This window comes from Mobula hypostoma, chromosome 1 (assembly GCF_963921235.1).
Source record: "Mobula hypostoma chromosome 1, sMobHyp1.1, whole genome shotgun sequence".
NCBI classification, from domain to species: Eukaryota; Metazoa; Chordata; class Chondrichthyes; order Myliobatiformes; family Myliobatidae; genus Mobula; species Mobula hypostoma.
Genome location: NC_086097.1, coordinates 180,380,965 through 180,401,385, shown reverse-complemented (window position 1 = coordinate 180,401,385; position 20,421 = coordinate 180,380,965). Strand labels below are relative to the sequence as shown.

The window sequence follows — 20,421 nt, the reverse complement described above, 5'->3', positions numbered from 1 at the left end:
GAGATCCACTTCTGTCTTAGGGCCCTGAGACTACTGGATCTTACTCAAAGACATCAAACCAGAACTAGATCACTGGCAGGCAGATTGAAGCCATATGAAAGTTATAGAGGTCTGGAATATGAAGCTCCAATTCAAAAAAAGCCACAACCCTCACCCAGGACCATTCTGAGCACAGTCAGAACTAGTTTTCAGCAGTCTCCTTCCTGGTCACCAATTCATTGGGTTTGCCAGGAATCAGTTATAGGCATTTCTACACTACAGGACAGCATGTCTGATCACTTTGTACTGGAGAGGAATCCAGCATGCCATGATCTTCAGGGACAATGGCCAACTGATCTTACATCCCTGTCATCCCTGATCTTGTTCTTTCTCCTGGTCTCCACGTGGCCACAGCTGTAGTGAAAGTTTTAGGATGTGGGAAGTAGTAGGTTGACATCACTTTGATCTGTGGTGCAGACCCTGGCTGACTTACCCTTCTAGAGAACAGGTAAAACAGAGGTGTAACTTATTTCCACTAACAATATCAAGGTCAAATACTACACAAGGAAGAATTATTGGTAAAGCACTTTATTCAAAATGTTAGTTAATTTGACAATGCAAAGTACAAAGTAGACGTCAAATGCAAGTACCAACAGACATTGATAGCTCAACCAACAGTGCCTATTCAAACCCATAATGGGAGGGACGCTGTAAACATTTTGACAGGCAATTGTTCTAATTTGGAGTCACAGTAACCGATGGCAAAAGGGGTGGAGGGCAGTAATGATGTGTGCAATAATTCAAAGGCAGGATTGGCAAGAGCTGCAAGTGGGTCAAGGCTGATGGTCACAGCAAGTACACATGACATGATGCCATTAGAAGCACTTGCGATGGACAATGGAGGGACCAGACTCATCATACTCCTGCTTACTGATCCACATCTGCTGGAAGGTGGAGAGAGAAGCCAGAATGGAGCCTCCGATCCATACTGAGTACTTCCTCTCTGGTGGAGCAATGATCTTAACCTTCATGGTGCTTGGAGCCAAGGCTGTGATTTCCTTCTGCATTCGGTCAGCAATCCCTGGGAACATGGTGGTTCCACCAGACATGACCGTGTTGGCGTACAGATCCTTCCTGATGTCTACATCACATTTCATTATGCTATTGAAAGTGGTCTCATGAATACCAGCAGATTCCATCCCAATGAAGGAGGGTTGGAAGAGGGTTTCTGGGCACCTAAAACGCTCATTGCCAATGGTGATGACCTGGCCATCAGGAAGCTCGTAGCTTTTCTCCAAGGATGAGGACGAGCTGGCCGTTTGCATCTCAGATTCAAAATCTAGGGCCACATAAGCAAGCTTCTCTTTAATATCACGGACAATTTCCCTCTCAGCTGTGGTTGTGAAAGAGTACCCACGCTCGGTCAGGATCTTCATCATGTAGTCAGTGAGATCCCGGCCAGCCAGGTCCAGACGCAGGATGGCATGTGGCAAGGCATAGCCTTCGTAGATTGGCACAGTGTGACTCACACCGTCTCCAGAATCTAGCACAATGCCAGTGGTACGGCCAGAGGCGTACAGGGACAGCACAGCTTGAATGGCAACGTACATGGCTGGAGTGTTGAAGGTCTCGAACATGATCTGGGTCATCTTCTCACGGTTGGCTTTGGGATTGAGGGGAGCCTCTGTGAGGAGGACAGGGTGTTCCTCTGGGGCCACTCGCAGCTCGTTGTAGAAGGTGTGGTGCCAAATCTTCTCCATGTCGTCCCAGTTGGTTACAATGCCGTGCTCAATTGGGTATTTCAGGGTCAGGATGCCTCTCTTGCTCTGGGCTTCATCACCAACGTAGCTGTCTTTCTGACCCATTCCCACCATCACACCCTAGAGTGGAGAAAATGGACAAAGGATAAAACTATTTGCTTAAGAGCAAGAGGATCTTGTGTCTCATCTCCCACAAAAGTTTATGACAATATTAATGGTATTGTTGTAGCAAGACAAACAAAAACATGTAGGCCCTTCAGCCTTTCATACCACGTCTGTCATTCAATATGATCATGATTTATCCTCAATACAATGCTGTTGCTTTCCCTGCACCAGATCTGGGATTGGAGGGTGATCTGACAATTGCCTTGTTGAATTCAACCGTGTAAGGAATTTATCCCTTTTTCTATATGATTTTCATTGGGAGGGAAGCAAAATGATGTCCAAGTCCCTTCGGTTTACATCAAACGTAATAGAGCATGAGGCATTGCATTCAAAATCCCTGGAATGTAGAGATACTGTTGCAACATGAGGCATGGATGAAAGCTAATCACTATCAAAGTTGGATCCACCCACACTGGCACATTTCCAGAGGTAATATGTGATGACTACATAAATGGAGTATGCCAATTGAGTGCTTGATATTGAGCACAGAGCCATTGGACCAAAAGGGCTCTTTTCTGTGCCACGTGATTGACATCAGCAGCACTAATGACCCAGAGCAGCAAAGTAGCTCTATAAAGGAAGATTAATAATTAGGATGAGGAAACATTGAGCTTCCATATACACTAGAAGGCTAATGGAACAATGAGCATCCTAAGACCTTAATCAATATCCAATGGACATTTTGTGTTCCATTGTGCAAAAGGCTTGGCAATGCAGACTCACTGAAACAAAATTACAAACATGAATAGTGGGATTAGATCATTAAGCATTTTGTATTTCTCATTGGGATCCCTGTTCATTTTTTTCAACAGAAGAGTAAGCTACTAAATATCTCTTAGTATGACAGGAGGAGAAACCCAGGACCTGTTCCATGGAGGGTAGGTTTTTACGCAGTGAATTGGGATTAGCAGAGAAGGATCATGGTTGGTATCAACTGGTTGGGCTGAAGGGTCTGTATCTGCACTGTATTGCTCCATGACTCTATGACCCAATCTAGGCAAGTTATTTTTATGCAAGGTGGAAATTGTACACAGTACACAAGGTGTGGTTTCTGATCACATCCATCCCCCACTTTTTCTTGAAATGAAGGCAGCACACTCGCTGCATTTCTCAATTACCTGTAAACTGTGTGGGTGAGCTTTCAGTGACTATACAAGGACACCCCTATCATTTTGAACATCAACATTTCACAATTTCACACTACTTTAAAAATATGTTCAGCACCTCATTCACCTGCCTCTCCTCCTCCAACACTACTCTATCTGCTGTGTTCCCCACTCATTAGTTGTCTATATTACCATGAAACCTCTTTGCATTCACACTCTCCATCCACTCAAGGTTCGAACTCCACTTCTGCTCATCTCCACCACTGTTCTGTCATCTTACACCCCTCCTCAGCTCACCAATTGCCTGAATCCTTTCCATAATTCATAAGACAATAAGAGATAGGAGTAGAATCAGGCCATTCAACCCACTGAGTTGGCTCCACTATTTCATCATGGCAAATCCATTGTCCCTCTCAAGCTCTGCCTTAAATACACTCAATGACATGGCTTCCATAGCCACCTTTGGCAATGAATTCCACAGATTCACCACCATTTGGCTAAAGAAATTCCTCCTCATCTCTGTTCAAACTGGACATCCTCTATTCTGAGGCAGTGCCCTCTGGTCCTAGACCCTTCCACTATATGAAACACCCTCTCCACATCCATTCAATCTGGCCCTTTCAAAATTTGATAGGTTTCAATGAGATCCCCTCTTATTCTTCTAAAATCCAGTGAGTACAGGTCTTCTAAAATCCAGTGAGTACAGGCCTAGAGCCATCAAAGGCTCCTCATATGATAACCCTTCCATTCCCGGACTCATTCTCGTGAGCCTCCTCTGGACCCTCTCCAATGTCTGCACATCCCTTCTTAGCTAAAAGGCCCGAAACCGGTCACAATACTCCATGAGGCCTCATCAGTGCCTTATAACACCTCAGCATTATAACCTTTTCGAGTCTTCTCGAAATGAATGATATCGCATTCTCTTTCCTCACCACCGACTCAACCTGCAAATTAACCTTTAGGGAATCCTACCCAAGGACTCCCAAGTCCCTTAGCACTGCAGATTTTTGAATTTTCTCTCCATTTAGAAAATAGTCTTTACTTTTATTTCTTCTGCCAATGTGCATGACCATACACTTCCCGACACTTCTTTGCCCATTGTCCTAATCTGTCCTTCTGCAGCCTCTTTGCTTCCCCAACACTACCTGTTCCTCCACCTACCTTCATATTGTTTACAAACTTGGCCACAAAGCCATTAATTTCATCATCCAAAATTACTGACATTTAACGTAAAAAGAAGCTGTCCTAACACCAACCCTTGCGGAACACCACAAGTCACTGGCAACCTACCAGAAAAGGCTCCCTTTATTTCTACTCTGCCTCCTGCCAAACAGCCAATACTCTATCTATGTTAGTTCTTTCCTATAATACCATGGGCTCTTACTTTGTTAAGCAGCCTCATGTGGGGCACCTCATCAAAGGCCTTCTGAAAGCCCAAGTACACAACATCCACCAATTCTCCTTTGTCTATCTTGCTTGTTATTTTCTCAAAAAATTTTAACAGACTTTTCAGCTAAGACTTTCCCTTAAAAAAACTATACTGATTTTGGCCTATTTTATCATGTGCCTCCAAGTACCCTGAGACATCACCCTTAGCAATCAACTCCAGCATCTTCCCAACCACTCAATTCAGGCTAAGTGGCCCATAATTTATTCCTTCTGCCTATCTCTCTTCTTGAGGAGTGGAGTGACATTTGCAATTTTCCAGTCCTTTGGAACCATGCCAGATTCTAGAGATTCTGGAAATATCACGACTGATACCTCCACAATCTCTGCAACTACCTCTTTCAGAACCCTGGAGTGTAGTCTATCTGTACCTTCAGACCTTTCAGCTTCCCAGGCACCTTCTCCCTAGTAGTTGCGCTCACTTCTGCCCCTTGCCATTCTCAAACTTCTGGCATCCTGCTTGTGTTTTCCACAAGACAGTGAAGACTAATGCAAAATACTTATTTAGTTCTTCTGCCATTTCCTTGTCTCCCATTACTACCTCTCTAGCATCATTTTCCAGTGGCCCATTATCTATTCTCACCTCTTTTTCTCTTTATTTATCTGAAAAAACCTTTGGGATCCTCCTTGGTGTGATTAGCCATCTTACTTTCATACTTCATCTTTTCCTTCCTTTTAGCTTTTTTAGTTGCCACCTGTTGGCTTTTAAAAGCTTCCCAATCCTCCTAACTTTCCACTAATTTTTGCTCTATTGTATGCCCTCTCTTTTGCTTTTATGTTGTTTTTAACTTCTCTTGTCAGCCACGATTACTTCATCCTGCCTTTAGAATTCTTCTCCTTTGGGATGTGTCTATCCTGCGCCTTCTGCATCACTGCCAGAAACTCCAGCAATCATGCCTGCTAGCCTTTGACCTGCTCCTTTCTCATGCCTCTATAACTCCATTTTTTTCAATTGTAATATGGATACTTCTGACTTTAATTTCTCTCTCTTAAATTTCAGGGTGAAGTCTATCATATTATGATCATTATCTCCTAAGGGTTCCTTTACCTTTAGTTCACAAATCAAATCCAGTGCATTGCACAACACTCAATCCAGAATGGCCTTTCTCCTAGTGGGTTCAACCACAAGCTAATCTAAAAATGTAATCTCATAGCATTTTACCAATTCTCTCTTGGGATCCAGCACCAACCTGATTTTCCCTATCTACCTTACTATTGTAACATTGCCCTTTTTAAATGTCTTTTCTCCCTCCCTTTGTAATTTGTACCTTACATCCTGGCTACTGTTTGGGAGTCTGTATCTAACTCCCATCAGGGTCTTTTTACCCTTGCAGTTTTTTAACTCTACCCACAAGGATTCTGTATCTTCTGATGCTATGTAACCTCTCACTAAGGATTTAATTTAACTTTTTTCTAATAGAGCAGCCCCACTGATTCTGCCTACCTGCCTGACTTTTCAATACAGTGTTTATTCCTAAGCTCCCAACTATGATCCTCTTTCGACCACAACTCAACAATGTCCACAACATCATACCCACCAATCTCTAACTGCACTATAAGATCAGCTATCTTATTCCATATACTATTTATATGTAAGTTTCACACCTTTAGTCCTGTATTAATCACCCAGTTTGATTTTGTCCCCATGTTACATTGTAACTCATCCCACTGACTGAATTTTCCCCTATCATCTGCCCGTCCTTCCTCACAGTCTCACGGTACACTGCATCTGGTTTTATACCAACCGCGTCATCTCTAGTCCTTCACTCTGGTTCCCATTCCCCTGCTGAATTAGTTCAAGCCCTCCCCAACAGCTTAGCAAACTTGCCTGCAAGGACATTGGCCCCCCCCTTGCATTCAGGTGTAGCCCATCGATTTTGTATGGGTCTTACCTTTCCCATAAGAGATCCCAATGATTCAGAAATCTGAAGCTCTGCTTCCTACACAAGTTTCTCAGCCAGGCATTCATCTGCCAAATCATCCTATTCTTACCCTCACTAGCACATGCCACTGGTAGCAATCTAGAAATTACAATGCTGGAGGTCCTGCTTTTCAGTTTTCTATCTAACTCCCAAAATTCTCTCCAGGACGTCCCCCCTTTCCTTACCCATGTCATTGATGCCAATATGTACTCACTATTCTGGCTTCTCACCCTCCTCCTTTAAAATGCCATGCCTCTTTCATGTCCACAGAATCACATGTCTACCCCTCCAGCATTGGAATTCCCGATCACTACTGTAGTCCCCTTCTCCTCACTTCTCTTCAGAGCCACAGCGCCAGACTCAGTGCCAGAGACCCAGTCACTGCAACTCACCCTGGTAGGTCAACCTCCCCCCACCCCAACAGTGAACAAAATGGTATACTTATTATTGAGCAGAATGGCCACATGCATCCTCTGCACTGGCTTCCCACTTCCTTTCCCTCTCCTGACAGTCACCCAGCTGCCTGCCTCCTGCAAATTAAGGGTGACTACCTTCCTGTAGCTCTGATCTATCACCTCCTCATTTTCCCACAAGAGACGAAGGCCATCGAGCTGCAACCCCAGTTCCTTAATATGTTCTCTGAGGAGCTGCAGCTTGGTGCACCTGGTGCAGATGTGGTTATCCAGAAGGCTGGAGGTCTTCCAGAATTCCCACATCTCACACAAAAAAAACACAACACAGCCCCTTGTGCCATTCTCACTGCACTAACTGATGAAGAATGAGGAAGAAGCTTACAAGAAACTTAGCTCACCCAAGCCTGTTCTTGCCCAAACCTGTTGAGCCAAAGCCTTCCCATTCTAACACTGGTCCACCCATCAATGGCCAGACTGCTTGTCCGTACCTTATTTTTATTTGCCCTTGCTAATGAATCACAATTTGATTGAGCTGCCAGAAAAAGCCAAAAGCCCGCAAATGCTCCTTTTCAAATCTCTCTCCCCGATCTGTGTGTAGCCTCCTCTCATGTTTCGACTGGGCCACTGGAAAAAAAATTAGGATCACTCTGGGCCTTTCTTTCTGTATCCCTTTCTCTTTATACTGGCCATCTCACCTCTCTACTCTAGTCCTAATGCAGGGTCTCCATCACAAACATGGACAATACTTTCCTTTTGCCAGTAATCCTGCTTAACATGCTGAGTTCCTCCAGCAAATAGTTTGCTGCCACACTCTGGTTTGTCTTATCAACAAACACGAAAATGGTTGCTGAAACAAAATTGAAACCAGACAGAACCAAAGTACCAGTTCTGCAGTATCACAATAGTCACAACCTGCCAATCCAAGGAAGCACTGTTTATTCCTATCATCAGTGAAAGTCATAGCTGCAGATGATTGAAATCCAAACTAAAGTCAAAAAAGTTAGATGTAGTAACACACACAAAATGCTGGAGGAACTCGGTAAGTCAGGCAGTAGAATAAACAGTTGGAAGGGAATAAACAGTTGATGTTTTAGGTCAAAACCCTTCATCCAGGATGTACTCAGCATCTGTCGAGAAAGAACCAGAGTTGATGTTTCAAGAACAAGATCCCTTGTCAGGATTGGAAAAAAACATGTTGTGTTTTCTTTCTCAGTTCTGACAAAGGGCCGTGTCTGAAACATTAACTCTGCTTCATTTATAACAGATGTTGCCTGATCTGCTTACTCTTACTCATTGACTTATTAAATCCACACCAATACCCCTAATTCCATATACAGCATAGGTAGCTGTCTGTTGCAGTGGTTAGTACTGTTGCCTCATAGCTACAGGCATCCAGTTCATTCCCAACCTGCAGTGCTGTCTGTATCTCGTTTACATGCCTCATCTTCCCCCACCCCACTGCAGTGACCGCAGAGGATTCCCAACCTGTTGCTGGGTTATCTATGCTAAATTACCCCTCAATGTAGGGAAAAGAATCAGAAGGAAGTGTATGGGCATATGGGAGAGAACAAGCTGTGGGATATAGGAATTGAAAGAGAGTAGGGCTGTAGTCTTCAAGGGAACCTTGTTTACCATCTCCTGTGTGGGATCTTACTGAAAACATTTTGAAAATCAAAATGCACTGGCTATGCCTACTTCTGCTCTTAAATACTGTGTGTACAGCATAGAAACTGACCCTTCAACCCAATTCATCCACACTGACACAGTTATCCACTTAAGCTAGTCCAATTTCCTGGGTTTGGCCCATATCCTTTGAAACCTTTCCTATCTATGTACCTGTCTTTTAATTATTATAATTGCACCCATACCAAGGTGGAGTATTTCAGTGGAGGAATTCTGTAGAAGGACTTGGGTAGGTTGGGAGAGTGGGCAAAGAAATGACAGTTGGAATACAGCATAGGAAAGTGTGAGCTTATGCACTTTGGTTAGAGGAATATAGGTGCAGACTGTTTTCCAAATAGGAGAGAATTCAGAAATCAGAGGTGCAAAGGGGCTTGGGAGTCATAATTCAGGATACCCTCATGGTTAAATTGCTGGTTAAGCTGGTAATCAAGAAGGTAAAAGTAATGTTGAGTGAATTAGAATATAAAAGTGATGCTGTACTGCTGGAGCTGTTTAAGGCATTGGTCAGACCACAAATGGAACATAGTGAGCAAGTTTGGGATCCATATCTAAGGAAGAATGAGTTGGTTCTATAGAAGGTCTAGAAGAGGTTTATGTGAATGATCTCAGGAATTAAAGGCAAACAGGAGCATTCAATGTCTCTGGGCCTGTATTTGATGAAGTTCAGAAGGATGAGGGAGGATCTAATTGAAAACTAGCACATATGAAAGGACTGGGTAGAATAGACGTGGAGAAGCTGTTTCCAATAGTGTAAGAGTCTAGCATCCAAGGACACAGCCTCAGAATAAAGGAATGTCCCTTTAAAACTGAGATGGGAGAATTTCTTCAACCAGAGGGTGTTGAATCTGTGGAATTTATTGTCACGAATGGCTATGGAGGCCAAGTCATTGGGTGTATTTAAGGCAAAGATTAATAAATTCTTGATCGGCAAGGGGATTAAGGATTATAAAGAAAGTGGGGTAAAATAATTTAGGCATGATTGAATGGCAGAGCAGACATGGTGGGTTGAATGGCCAAATTCTGCTCCTATGTCTTGTGGTCTATTACGTTCTTATTATAGATCTTAGCATTTCCACCCTTCCTCCCTCCCTTCGCTCAAATGACTGAGATCAGGCAAACAGCTCAGTAGTTCCCCATTTTCTCTTCCTCCTTTCTTAATTAACAGCATCACATTTTCTACACTCCAATCTGCAAAAAAGTCACACTAGAACAAAGAAAGCCCTGATAAAACGACAAGACCATTTGATCCATGCTAGCTTCCAGTGGTCAATCCCATCACTCATTCTCCTGCACATGCCCATCAATTAGCACTGGAATTTTTTTGGTTAATTGGCTCCACTAAGTGGAATTAGCTACTGTAATTTTCCCTTTAAAATGCCTTTGGGTTTGGGACGAAAGCAGAGAGCACAAGAAAATCTATTTGGGTCACAGGAAGATTGTGCAAACTCAAAAGCTGGTTAGATTCAAAGCCAGGTCCTCAGAGTCATCAGGGCAGCAGCACCAACTGCTACATTACAGTGCAAAGTGATAAAAGCTGCAAACATTGTCGGAAATCTAGGGAATTCGAACTTCAGATCCTTGGGACATACGAACATTGGCTGAGAAAATGTGAGGGGAGGAGAGATGAAAGAACTTCAGAAAATAAATGGAGTATCAATCCAAACTGGGGCCAAGCCCTGTAGGGGACAATGATAGAAAATATTATAAAATCTTGGAACTCTGTAAAGAAGCTGCAGGCAGTTTTAATAAGATCAAATGTTGTGTCACAACCTAAGGCAAGTAAATGGGAAGAAAACTGCAGTCAGAGTGTGGCTGCAAGTGGACCTCCACAAGATGGAAAAAAGCCGAAAATTTACATGAGCAGTTTACTGTGAGAATTAAATGAAACCACATAACTGACTAAAAAGGGAAATGTCTAGTGTTAAGTGTCATTCAGATTTTAGTCACAAAATGTGACTAAATTGAGCCCAGGTAAGTGCACAATGGAGCAGCTGTTCCAGTGAGTCTACTGCTGGAGAAATGCTCTCAAAATTATATATATATTATTTATATATATATATATTTAAAAATATATATATTTATACATATAAATTCTTTTAAGATCTCATCGTTGATGTTCTGGGTCTTGTGTAACCATGGGCAGCAGCATGGCTGTAGTCACAGACTGAAGTCTGCTGCTCGAGACAAAGGAAGACAGTCAAGGCAAGATAGCAACTTGCAAGTCAGCACGAGATAAAGGAAATGCAAGAAAACCACCAGGCAAGTCGGCAGAACTATTCCATATATGGAAATAACTGTTTCTTCACTCTCTGATTGGCTTAATTGAGAATCAAGGGGCCTGTACACTAAAAGATTCAGTGAAACCAAAAGGAGGAAATTCAGCACATGGGCTGCAGCCGCACAGAACCAACTATTGTAGAAGAATCCAAATTTCAGAACTCAAGATTATAAGCATCAGATTGCAAGCCTAGTCAGTACAACTCATACTTCTAAGTTCAAGCCACAAATTTCATGATTTAATGTAGCGAGTTGCTAGCAAGAGCAAGTCAAAAAATATTAACAGTTAATAATTGTTTTCCTGTAAAATTTAAGTGGTCTTAGTATAACTTGGTCTTGAAGCAATTACAGTTCAACTATTTCTTTGTCCATATAATCAGATTTATGCCTTAGAAGCAGGAGAGTTAAGACACCAAACAGCAAAGAGTAGACAGGACTGGGAACAAACAGATAAAGGAAGAGTTAGAAGTTCCAATAGGAGCAGAGGCACCACAACAACCCCAGAGCTCCAGTTACAGAGAGGATGTAGTTGGACACATTTACAAGCAGTCAAGTGGAACCTTTCTTCTAGTGGAGAAGGGAGGTTCCACTTGACCCCTCCTCGATGTCCAGCCACAGGACAAACCCCCTCCCCAAGAACAATTTCTACAAGCCAGGGAGAAGTCAACAAGGAACTGGAAACAGAAAATAGTACACACTGATAGACACAGACTTCAAAGACAAACTGCAGTCCAAACTGCTCAGGAGAATGGTTCAGAACCTCAGCAGAAAGAAAGATTTCCAACATACAAGTAGGGGACTTACCTGGTGTCGAGGCCGCCCCACAATGGAGGGAAACACAGCTCTGGGGGCATCATCGCCCGCAAACCCAGCCTTGCACATCCCGGATCCATTGTCCACCACCAGCGCAGCAATATCATCATCAGCCATGGTTTACAGAAGGTGGAAAGTGACTGAAATAAAAGTAAAACAACCATTATCACGGAGACAAGTATACCGAGTACAGCCCCAAACCACACAGAAAACTACACCTTGTCTCATTTCCTTTGTAAACTCCCAATATAAACTAACTAAACAGAAACGAACAAAATTTCCTGCACAAAGGTTAAACGAAAACTGTTACATGCTCATTAATTCACACTCACTGCCTCTCACAGAGCAGTAACTCCACTCCAACTACAAAGGAGGAACTCTGCAACACTACCGCTTATTCCTACTTCCTTTATATGGTACCCAACCCATCTCTATCCCGCCGTAGGATTACCAGCCAATGAGGATCAAGAGGAGGGGCCATCAACAATGAAGTATCTCTCAGGGGTTGATCTGCGCATGGCACTCATTTATTGATTCGTTTATTGAATACTGTCATTCATACTAATACAATTTTCCACCTTCCATTCTATTTTCAATAAAGCCACTGCTCAATTTAACTATGGAAGTACATCTCTCCCTCTCTCTTCCCATATTTCCTCCATCGCTTTTCTCCATAACCTGAAGACCCAGCATCAGGTGGAGCCACCATTCCTCAGACTCCAGCTTCACCTTGTTCTCCAAGTAGAACTTGACAAAGCCACCAGTTTGAATGCATGGTTCACATTCTACTGCATGCACTAACACACACACACACACACACACACAGCTCATTGCACATGCATAATGCTATACATTCACTTCCCATACACACTTCCTGCACACACTTTCCCTGCTCTCACAGACTTCTGCAGATCAAATAGTCTGAAACATATTGGCCAAAGATGACTTCTGCGATATTGGAGCTCTCAAGAGGAAGTGGAGATAAAGCATCCTCTCAACACTTCTGGCCAAATATGGTTGTCAATTCACTGAGAATCAGTATCAGAATCAGGTTTAATATCACTGACGTATATTGTGAAATTTGTTGGCTTGCAGCAGCAGCAGTACAGTGCAATACATAAAATAAAACTATATAAAAAAATAAATACACACACACACACACACACACACACACATAAATAAATATATATAAAATAAGCAATGCGAAAAGGGAGCCAAAACTACCTGAGATCGTGTTCATGGGTTGGTTCATTGTCCATTCAGAAATCTGATGGCAGAGCAGAGAAGCTGTTCTTAAAACATTGTCTTCAAGCTCCCTAATGGTGGCAAAGGGAAGAGGGTATGTCCTGGGTAATGAGGTCCTTAATATTAGATGCTGCCTTCTGAAGATGTGCTTGAAGCTAGGGGAGGGAGCTTGGGGGTCCGTGCCTGTGACGGAGCTAGCTGAGCTTGCAACCCTCTGGAGCTTTTTCTGATCTTGCACAGTGGCCCTTCCTTACCAGACAATGATGCAACCAGTTACAATGCTTTCCATGGGCATCGGCAGAAATTTGCTAGAATCTTTGGTGACATACCAAATCTCCTTGAGCTCTTAATGAAATAAAGCCGCTAACATTTCTTCTTTGTAACTGCATCAACGTGTTGGGGCCAGGATAGATCTTCAACGATGTTGACACCCAGGACATAAAACTGGTCAGCCTTTCCACTGCTGCCCCCTTGACGAGGACTGGTGAGGGTTCCCTCGACCTCCCCTTCCTGAAATCCACAATCAATTCCTAGGTTTTACTGATGCAAGGTTGCTGTTACAATACCATTCAACCAGCCAATCTATCTTACTCCTAAGCTCCTCCTTGGCACCATCTTAGATTCTGCCAACAATAGCTGCGTCATCAGCAAATTTATAGATGGATTTTGAGCTGTGCCTAGCCATACAGTCATGGGTGTAGAGAGAGTAGAGCAGTGGGCTAAACACCAGTGCTGATTGTCAGCGAGGAGGAGATATTAATTCTGATCTACACTGATTGTGGTCTCCCAATGAGGAATTCAGGATACAGTTGCAGAGGGAGGTACAGAGACCCAGGTTTTGAAGCTTGTTGAATAGTACTGAGGGTATTATGGTTTTGAATGCTGAGCTGAAATCAATAAACAGCAGCCTGACACAGGTATCGCTGGTGTCCAGCTGGTCCAAGTCCGAGTGGAGAGCCAGTGAGATTGTATCCGATGTAGACCTATTGTGTTGGTAGGCAAGTTGCAGCAAGGTCAGTTTCTTGCTTAGTCTGGTGTTGACTCTGGCCACGATCAACTTCTCAAAACATTTCATCACAGTAGATGTGACACAGGTTTTCATTGCCATACCAGGTACACCATCAGGGCCTGACTCCTTGTGAGAATCCATCTTCTTGAAATATGTTTTGATGTTGGCTCCTGAGACAGATATCACAGGGTCAACAGATGCTGCAGGGATTTGCACAGGAGTACTTTTATTCTTCCTTTCAATGCAAGCAGAAAAATCATTGAGTTCATCTGGGAGTCATGCATCACAACTATTTATGATGTTAGGATTCGCCTTGTAGGAAGTTATGGCTGCAAACTCTGCCAGAACTGATGTGCATCTGATTCTGTCAGAATTACTTTCAATCAGAATAACTTTATTGCTTTAAAAAAATAGCCTTCCACAGGCCAAATAGGGACTTCTTGTATAGTTCTGGATCCTTGCCTCAAATGTCAGAGACCTAGCCCTCAGCAGATTGTATACCTCCTGGTTCATCCATGGCTTTTGATTTGGTTATGTCCAATATGTTCTTGAAGGCACACACCTTTGAGATGCACCTTAAAGATCAGAGTGCTGCTGCAGTTTCCTTCGTTGTTCACCAGATTCACCGCTAGAGTGGCAGGGTGACAGAAGTTGATCTCATTCACTACTTTGAAAATTTTTGTCTGTTACATTCTGTTCTTTGCTGTTTATGATGCACCATGTCCTTCATTTGGGCTCCAGCAGGCTCAGCACTCCCTTCTGCACTCCTCATTGAACCAGTGCTGATCCCCAGGTGTGACAGTAATGGTGTGGAAGCGAAGCTTTCTTTCACACACACAAATTGGTGGGTGCCTGGAATATCCTTCCAGGAGTGTTGGTGGTGGAAGCTGACATGATAGTGTCCTTTAAAAAACACTTAGACGGGTGGGGAATGGAGAGGCATGGATCATGTGCAGGCAAGATGGGATGAGTTTAATTTGGCCTTGTGGTCAACACAGACATTGTGGGCCAAAGGCCCTGTTCCTGTGTGTTCTATACTATTTAGTACTGATGTTGCGAGAGGAAATGCTCAGTTTTATTTATTCACAGGATATGAGCATCACTTGCAAATGCTCATCCCTAATTACTCTGAACTGAAGAAACAGTTAATAATCATAAGATATGCCTTGCATCATCCTGTCCTAACAGATATTAGTAACAAGGTGGATTATTAATGACAATCAGTTAGCTTCATGGTTCAGTTCCCAAGACTCGATTTTTACTACAGAATTAATTATTTGAAATTAAATTCCCTTGCTGACTGGCAATTTTTAAAATCTTTTGGTTAGAAGCTGAAGAGCATTTTATTGATACCCTATGGTTGTAGGGTGCGGTTATATTCATAGAGTCATGCAGCAAAGAAATTGGCCCTTCAGCCTGCTGAGTCCATGCGGACAATCAAACACCTACTTAGTAGACTATCCGTATTCTCCCACATTCCCGTCAACTCCCTCAGACTCTCCCACTTGCCTACACACTAGGGGCAACTCAGTGGTCTGTCTTTGTGGAGTGTAAGCAAAATGGAGCATCTGGGGAGAACCCAAGCAGTCACAGGGAGAATGTGCAAACTCCAGGTCGACAGCACCCAAGGTCAGGACTGAACCGGGACACTAGAGCTGTGGGACAGCAGCTCTATCAGTTGTGTCATTGTACTGATCCATTATCTTTTCATCCATAATATAGAGTTAAAGGATGAGGGAACATGTTAAATATCCACTTAACATTCTACTGAATTATCAAAAAGAAACTGCCTTTGATGTGCTGTAGGATGGAAGTAGCAATCACCTTGAATACCCTAGTAGATGCTATCCTAACACTAGATTCAAACTCGATCATCAATGGCCCCACTTAATTAGACCCCATTTGGAGTACTGTGTTCAGTCTGATCACCTCACTACAGGAAGGATGTGGAGACTATAGAGAGAGTGCAGAGGAGATTTACAAGGATGTTGCCTGGATCGAAGGGCGTTTTACCTTATGAGAATAGGTTGAGTGTACTTGGCCTTTTTCCCTTGGAGTGACGGAGGAATGAGAGGTGACCTGATAGGGCTGTATAAGATGATGAGAAGCATTGATCGTGTGGATAGCCAGAAGCTTTTTCCCCAGGGCTGAAATGAGGGGGCATAGTTTTAAGGTGCTTGGAAGAAGGTTCAGAAGGGAAGTCAGGGGTAGGTTTTTCACACAGAGAGTGGTGAGTGTGAGGAATGCACTGTCAGAGACCATGGTGGAGGTGGATACAATAGGTCTTTTAAGAGACTTTTTAGATAGGTACATGGAGCTTAGAAAAATAGATGGCTATGCGGTAGGGGAATTCTAGGTAGTTTCTAGAGTAGGTTACATGGGCCTGTAATGAGCTGTAGAATTCTATGTTCTATGGGAAGTGCCATGTTTAAATATTAGACTCACTGAGCAGAGAAACAAGCCCTTCAGCCCACCCTCCCCATCAAGAGCGCCCCTCTTACACACACACACACACACACCCAAACACACACACACACACACACACACACACACACAAATTTACCTCGTCTCAGACTAGTGTTTTCTATATTGTGGTGCTGCAAATGCGTGAGTGTCTGCTACTTTCACCTCCCCCCAGGAAGTGTGAATAGCATTGCAGCAGGTCAGTGCTAGCTCTGGTTACTGTGGTTTCTGCAAATATAGGCAGCGAGATATTCAGCTTTGCTAACAAGCACTCCAGCGGACTGACAAAAGGCTCAAACAGGCAATAAGGAGGTTTCATTTCTCAGCATCACTCTGCAAGCTGGAACACATGGCTGGAAAACTGAGCAGTTTCATTAAATATTTAGTCCACTTCTCCCTCCAGTTTAAAGACTGAGCAGCAGAGCTCTGGGGAAGGATGGGGGAACTGGACTAAATGGGTAGAATCTCACCTCAATGATGTGTTATTGTGACTCAGGAAAGTGGGCTATTTCTTTCGACAATTTTGAAGGAAATTGAAGTCAAGTTAAAATGGTGCCCAAGGACCAGGGTCAGAGATCCCCTTCTGCATACAGGAGGAACCTTCAGGAACACCCAAAAGCAGAAATAGATCACAGCCAGGCTGATCAAAACTCTCAGCTAGCAGCTCCCAACCCCATGAGCTTTTCTAACTCACATGGGATCACCATTACCAGAAAGTTTCCCCCTAAGCCATACAATATTCCAGCTTGGAAATATAAGACCATTAGACATAGGAGCAGAACTAGGCCATTGAGCCCATCGAGTTTGCTCTGCAATTCTATCATGGCTGATCCCTCTCAATGCCATTCTCCTGCCTTTGCCTCCTTAACCATTGTCACCCTGATTAATCAAGAACCTCTTAACCTCCACCTTAAATTCACCCAATGACATGGCCTACATGGTTGTCTGTGCCAATGAATTCCATAGATTCACCACCCTCTGGCTAAATAAACTTTTCTTCATCTCTGTTGTTCTAAATGGATGTCCCTCAATTCTGAGGCTGTGATCTCTGGTCTTAGACTCTACCACTATAGGAAACATCCTCTCCACATCCAGTCTATCGAGGCCTTTTAATATTCAATACATTTCAATGAGATCTCCCCTCATACTTCTAAACTCCAGTGCCTAAGAGACCTGCTCTTTGATCATCTCCAAGGCTGAAGTATGTAGAACATTCCAACGTATCAACAGCCGCAAGGCAGCAGAGCCGGACTACATCCTAGGGTGAGTCCTCAAAGTGTGTGCAGTACAGCTGGCTGGTGTGTTTATGGACATTGTTAATCTCTCCCTCTCCCAATGTGTAGTGCCCTCCTGTTTCATATCCTCCATCATTGTTCCTGTACCTAAGAAAACCAAGGTAACATGCCTGAATGATTGGTGCTCTGTCACACTCACCTCAATTATAAGCAAATGCTTTGAGAGGCTGGTCAAGGACTACATCTTCAGCATGTTACCACCCACACTGGACTCCCTACAATTTGCCTACTGACAGAACCAGTTTACTGATGACACCATAGCCACAGCACTACATCCCATCCTCACTCACCTGGAGAAGAGGAATGCATACGTTAGAATGCTGCTCCTGGACTACATTTCAACACCATAATTCCCTCCAGACTTGACAGGAAGCTCAGAGACCTTGGCCTGCACCCCATCTTGTGCAGCTGGATCCTAGACTTCCTATTGGATTGCCAACAGTTGGTAAGAATTGACTCTCTCACCTCTGCCCCTCTGACCCGCAACACAGGTGCCCCCAAGGGTTGTGTCCTGAGTCCCTTCCTCTAATCCCTTTACACCCACGACTGTGCTACCACACAGCTCCAATCTGCTGATCAAATTTGCAGATGACACAACATTGATCAGCTTTATTTTTAATGGTGACGAGACAGTCTACAGAGGAGAGGTTGACACCCTGACACAGTGGTGCCAAGATAACAATCTCTCCCTCAATGTACAAAAATAAAAGAGCTGATTGTGGATGACAGGAGGAACAGAGACAGGCTTGCCCCAATCAACATCAATGGGTCTGCAGTTGAGAGGGTGAGTGGTTTCAAGTTCCTCGGTATACACATCACCAATGATCTCACCTGGACTGTACACACGGTCTTTGTGACAAAAAAAGCACAACAGCGTCTCTTCTACCTCAGGCAACTGAAGAAGTTCGACATGGGCCCCCAAATCCTCAAGACCTTCTACAGGGGTACCACTGGGAGCATACTGACTGGCTGTATCACCTCCTGGTATGGGAACTAGAACAACCTTGATCGCTGGGCACTGCAGAGAGTGGTGCTGACAGCCCAGCGCCTCTGTGGATGTGAACTTCCCTCCATTGAGGACATGTACAGCAGCAGGTGCACAAAGAAGGCCTGGAAGATCATCGTGGCCACCAGTCACCCCAACCATAAACTGTTTCAGCTGCTTCCATCTGGCAAATGGTACCCCAGTATAAAAGCCAGGACCAACAGGCTACGGGACAGCTTCTTTCTACGAGCTATTAGACTTATGAATTCACATGGCTGTACATTGCAATGGAGTCATAACACAAAGCTTTTTACTCCCTCACATTGTGGGATAGATATAAAATTTCAATTCAATTCAATTCAAAGCCATCAAATGATCCTCATATGTTAACCCTTTAATTCCAGGGACCATTCTCATGAACATCCTCTGGACCATCTCCAACGCCAGCACGTCCTTTCTAAGATAGGGGGCCCAAAACTGCTCACAGTACTCCAAATGCAGTCTGACAAATGCTTAATAAAGTCTCACTATTATATACTTGCTTTTGTATTCTAGTCCTCTTGAAATGAATGCTAACATTGCATTTGTCTTTCTTACCACCACCTCAACCTGCAAGTTAAACTTTAGGGAATCCTGCACGAGGACTACCAAGAATTTTTGAATTTTGCCAATTTGCTTTATATGTGTAAATCCTTCTGCAAACATCCTGCTTCCTGAACTACCTTCCCCTCCACCTATCTTTATATCATCAGCAAACTTGGCCACAAAGCCATCAATTCCTTCATCCAAATCATTGACATATGGCGTGAAGATGGCGCTAGCAAACGCATGTGACAGCTTCTGGTAGTTAAAAAGCTAAGAAATCCTACAAACAAATCATTAAAAATACTTTTGCTGAGGTAAATTGTGTTAACTTATCGCCACAAACAGTGAAGGGGCGAGCGATGGCGGGGTGAGTTCTGGGATGAGCCGAAGCTGTGTTTTGCAGATGGAGTTTCGATGCCCATACAACAAGCCTGGGAATGAGGCTGGGTCACTCTGGGTGCTGAGAGGAGAAGTTGGGGAAGAGGAGATTCAGTGCCCGTACAACAAGCCTGGGAATGAGGCCGGGTCACTCTGGGTGCTGAGAGGAGAAGTTGGGGAAGAGGAGATTCAGTGCCCGTACAACAAGCCTGGGAATGAGGCCGGGTCACTCTGGGTGTCAAGCTGATTTAAAGAGTTTGAGAGTGGCTTTGGGCTGGGTGATGGAATCTGGGTCGCTGGGTCTCGGACCCGAGTCCTTCACAGTAGCCGGGTCCTAGAGCGAGGAACAATGTGCCATTTAGACGCCAGCCCAGATCGGAGGTGAGAGCCAATTTTCTCTCCAGGGCGTGGAACCTTTTGCTGTTCTGTTGTTGGGTCACTTTAAATGCCGGCCCAGATAGGCTGAAAGATAGGGTGTTGGGAACCAGGGCGAGAGCCGATTTTGCTCATTCTCCACGATGGTCACTCCTCTCTCCATGGTGCTGAGGTTATGAAGACTGCCCCGGTTGCTGTACTCCATGACCGCTCATATGATGAAATGATAAGCGAGGCTTTGAGCCTACTCCGTGCTGCTCCTGGGTTCAGATCTGAGGACTCAGTTTTGGTTCAGAATGTTGTTGTTCACTTCAGTTGTTTCCATGATTTGTATTTTTTTCTTTCTCTTATGCATTGAGTGTTGGTCTTTTACTTTTAACCTTATTCTTTTTTTTCTTTAATTGGGTTCTCTCAGGTTTCTTGCTTTGTGGCTACCTGTGAGCAAGCAAATCTCAGAGTTGTATAATTTATCAGAACCAGAATCAGGTTTATTATCACTGGCATGTGACATGAAATTTGTTA

At 43.8% G+C, this 20,421-nt stretch overlaps 1 protein-coding gene across 1 annotated transcript; it reads right to left on the bottom strand.

The window, feature by feature from the left end:
* Positions 1 to 715: 715 nt before the first annotated feature.
* On the bottom strand, positions 716 to 12,002 carry LOC134353009 (actin, non-muscle 6.2). Its single transcript, XM_063060788.1, has 3 exons — positions 11,897 to 12,002; positions 11,556 to 11,704; positions 716 to 1,859 (listed from the first exon to the last, which is right to left on the bottom strand). Exons 2-3 carry the CDS (start codon positions 11,679 to 11,681, stop codon positions 855 to 857), a joined length of 1,131 nt encoding a protein of 376 aa, XP_062916858.1. The 5' UTR covers positions 11,682 to 11,704; positions 11,897 to 12,002; the 3' UTR covers positions 716 to 854.
* Between the last annotated feature and the right edge of the window lie 8,419 nt (positions 12,003 to 20,421).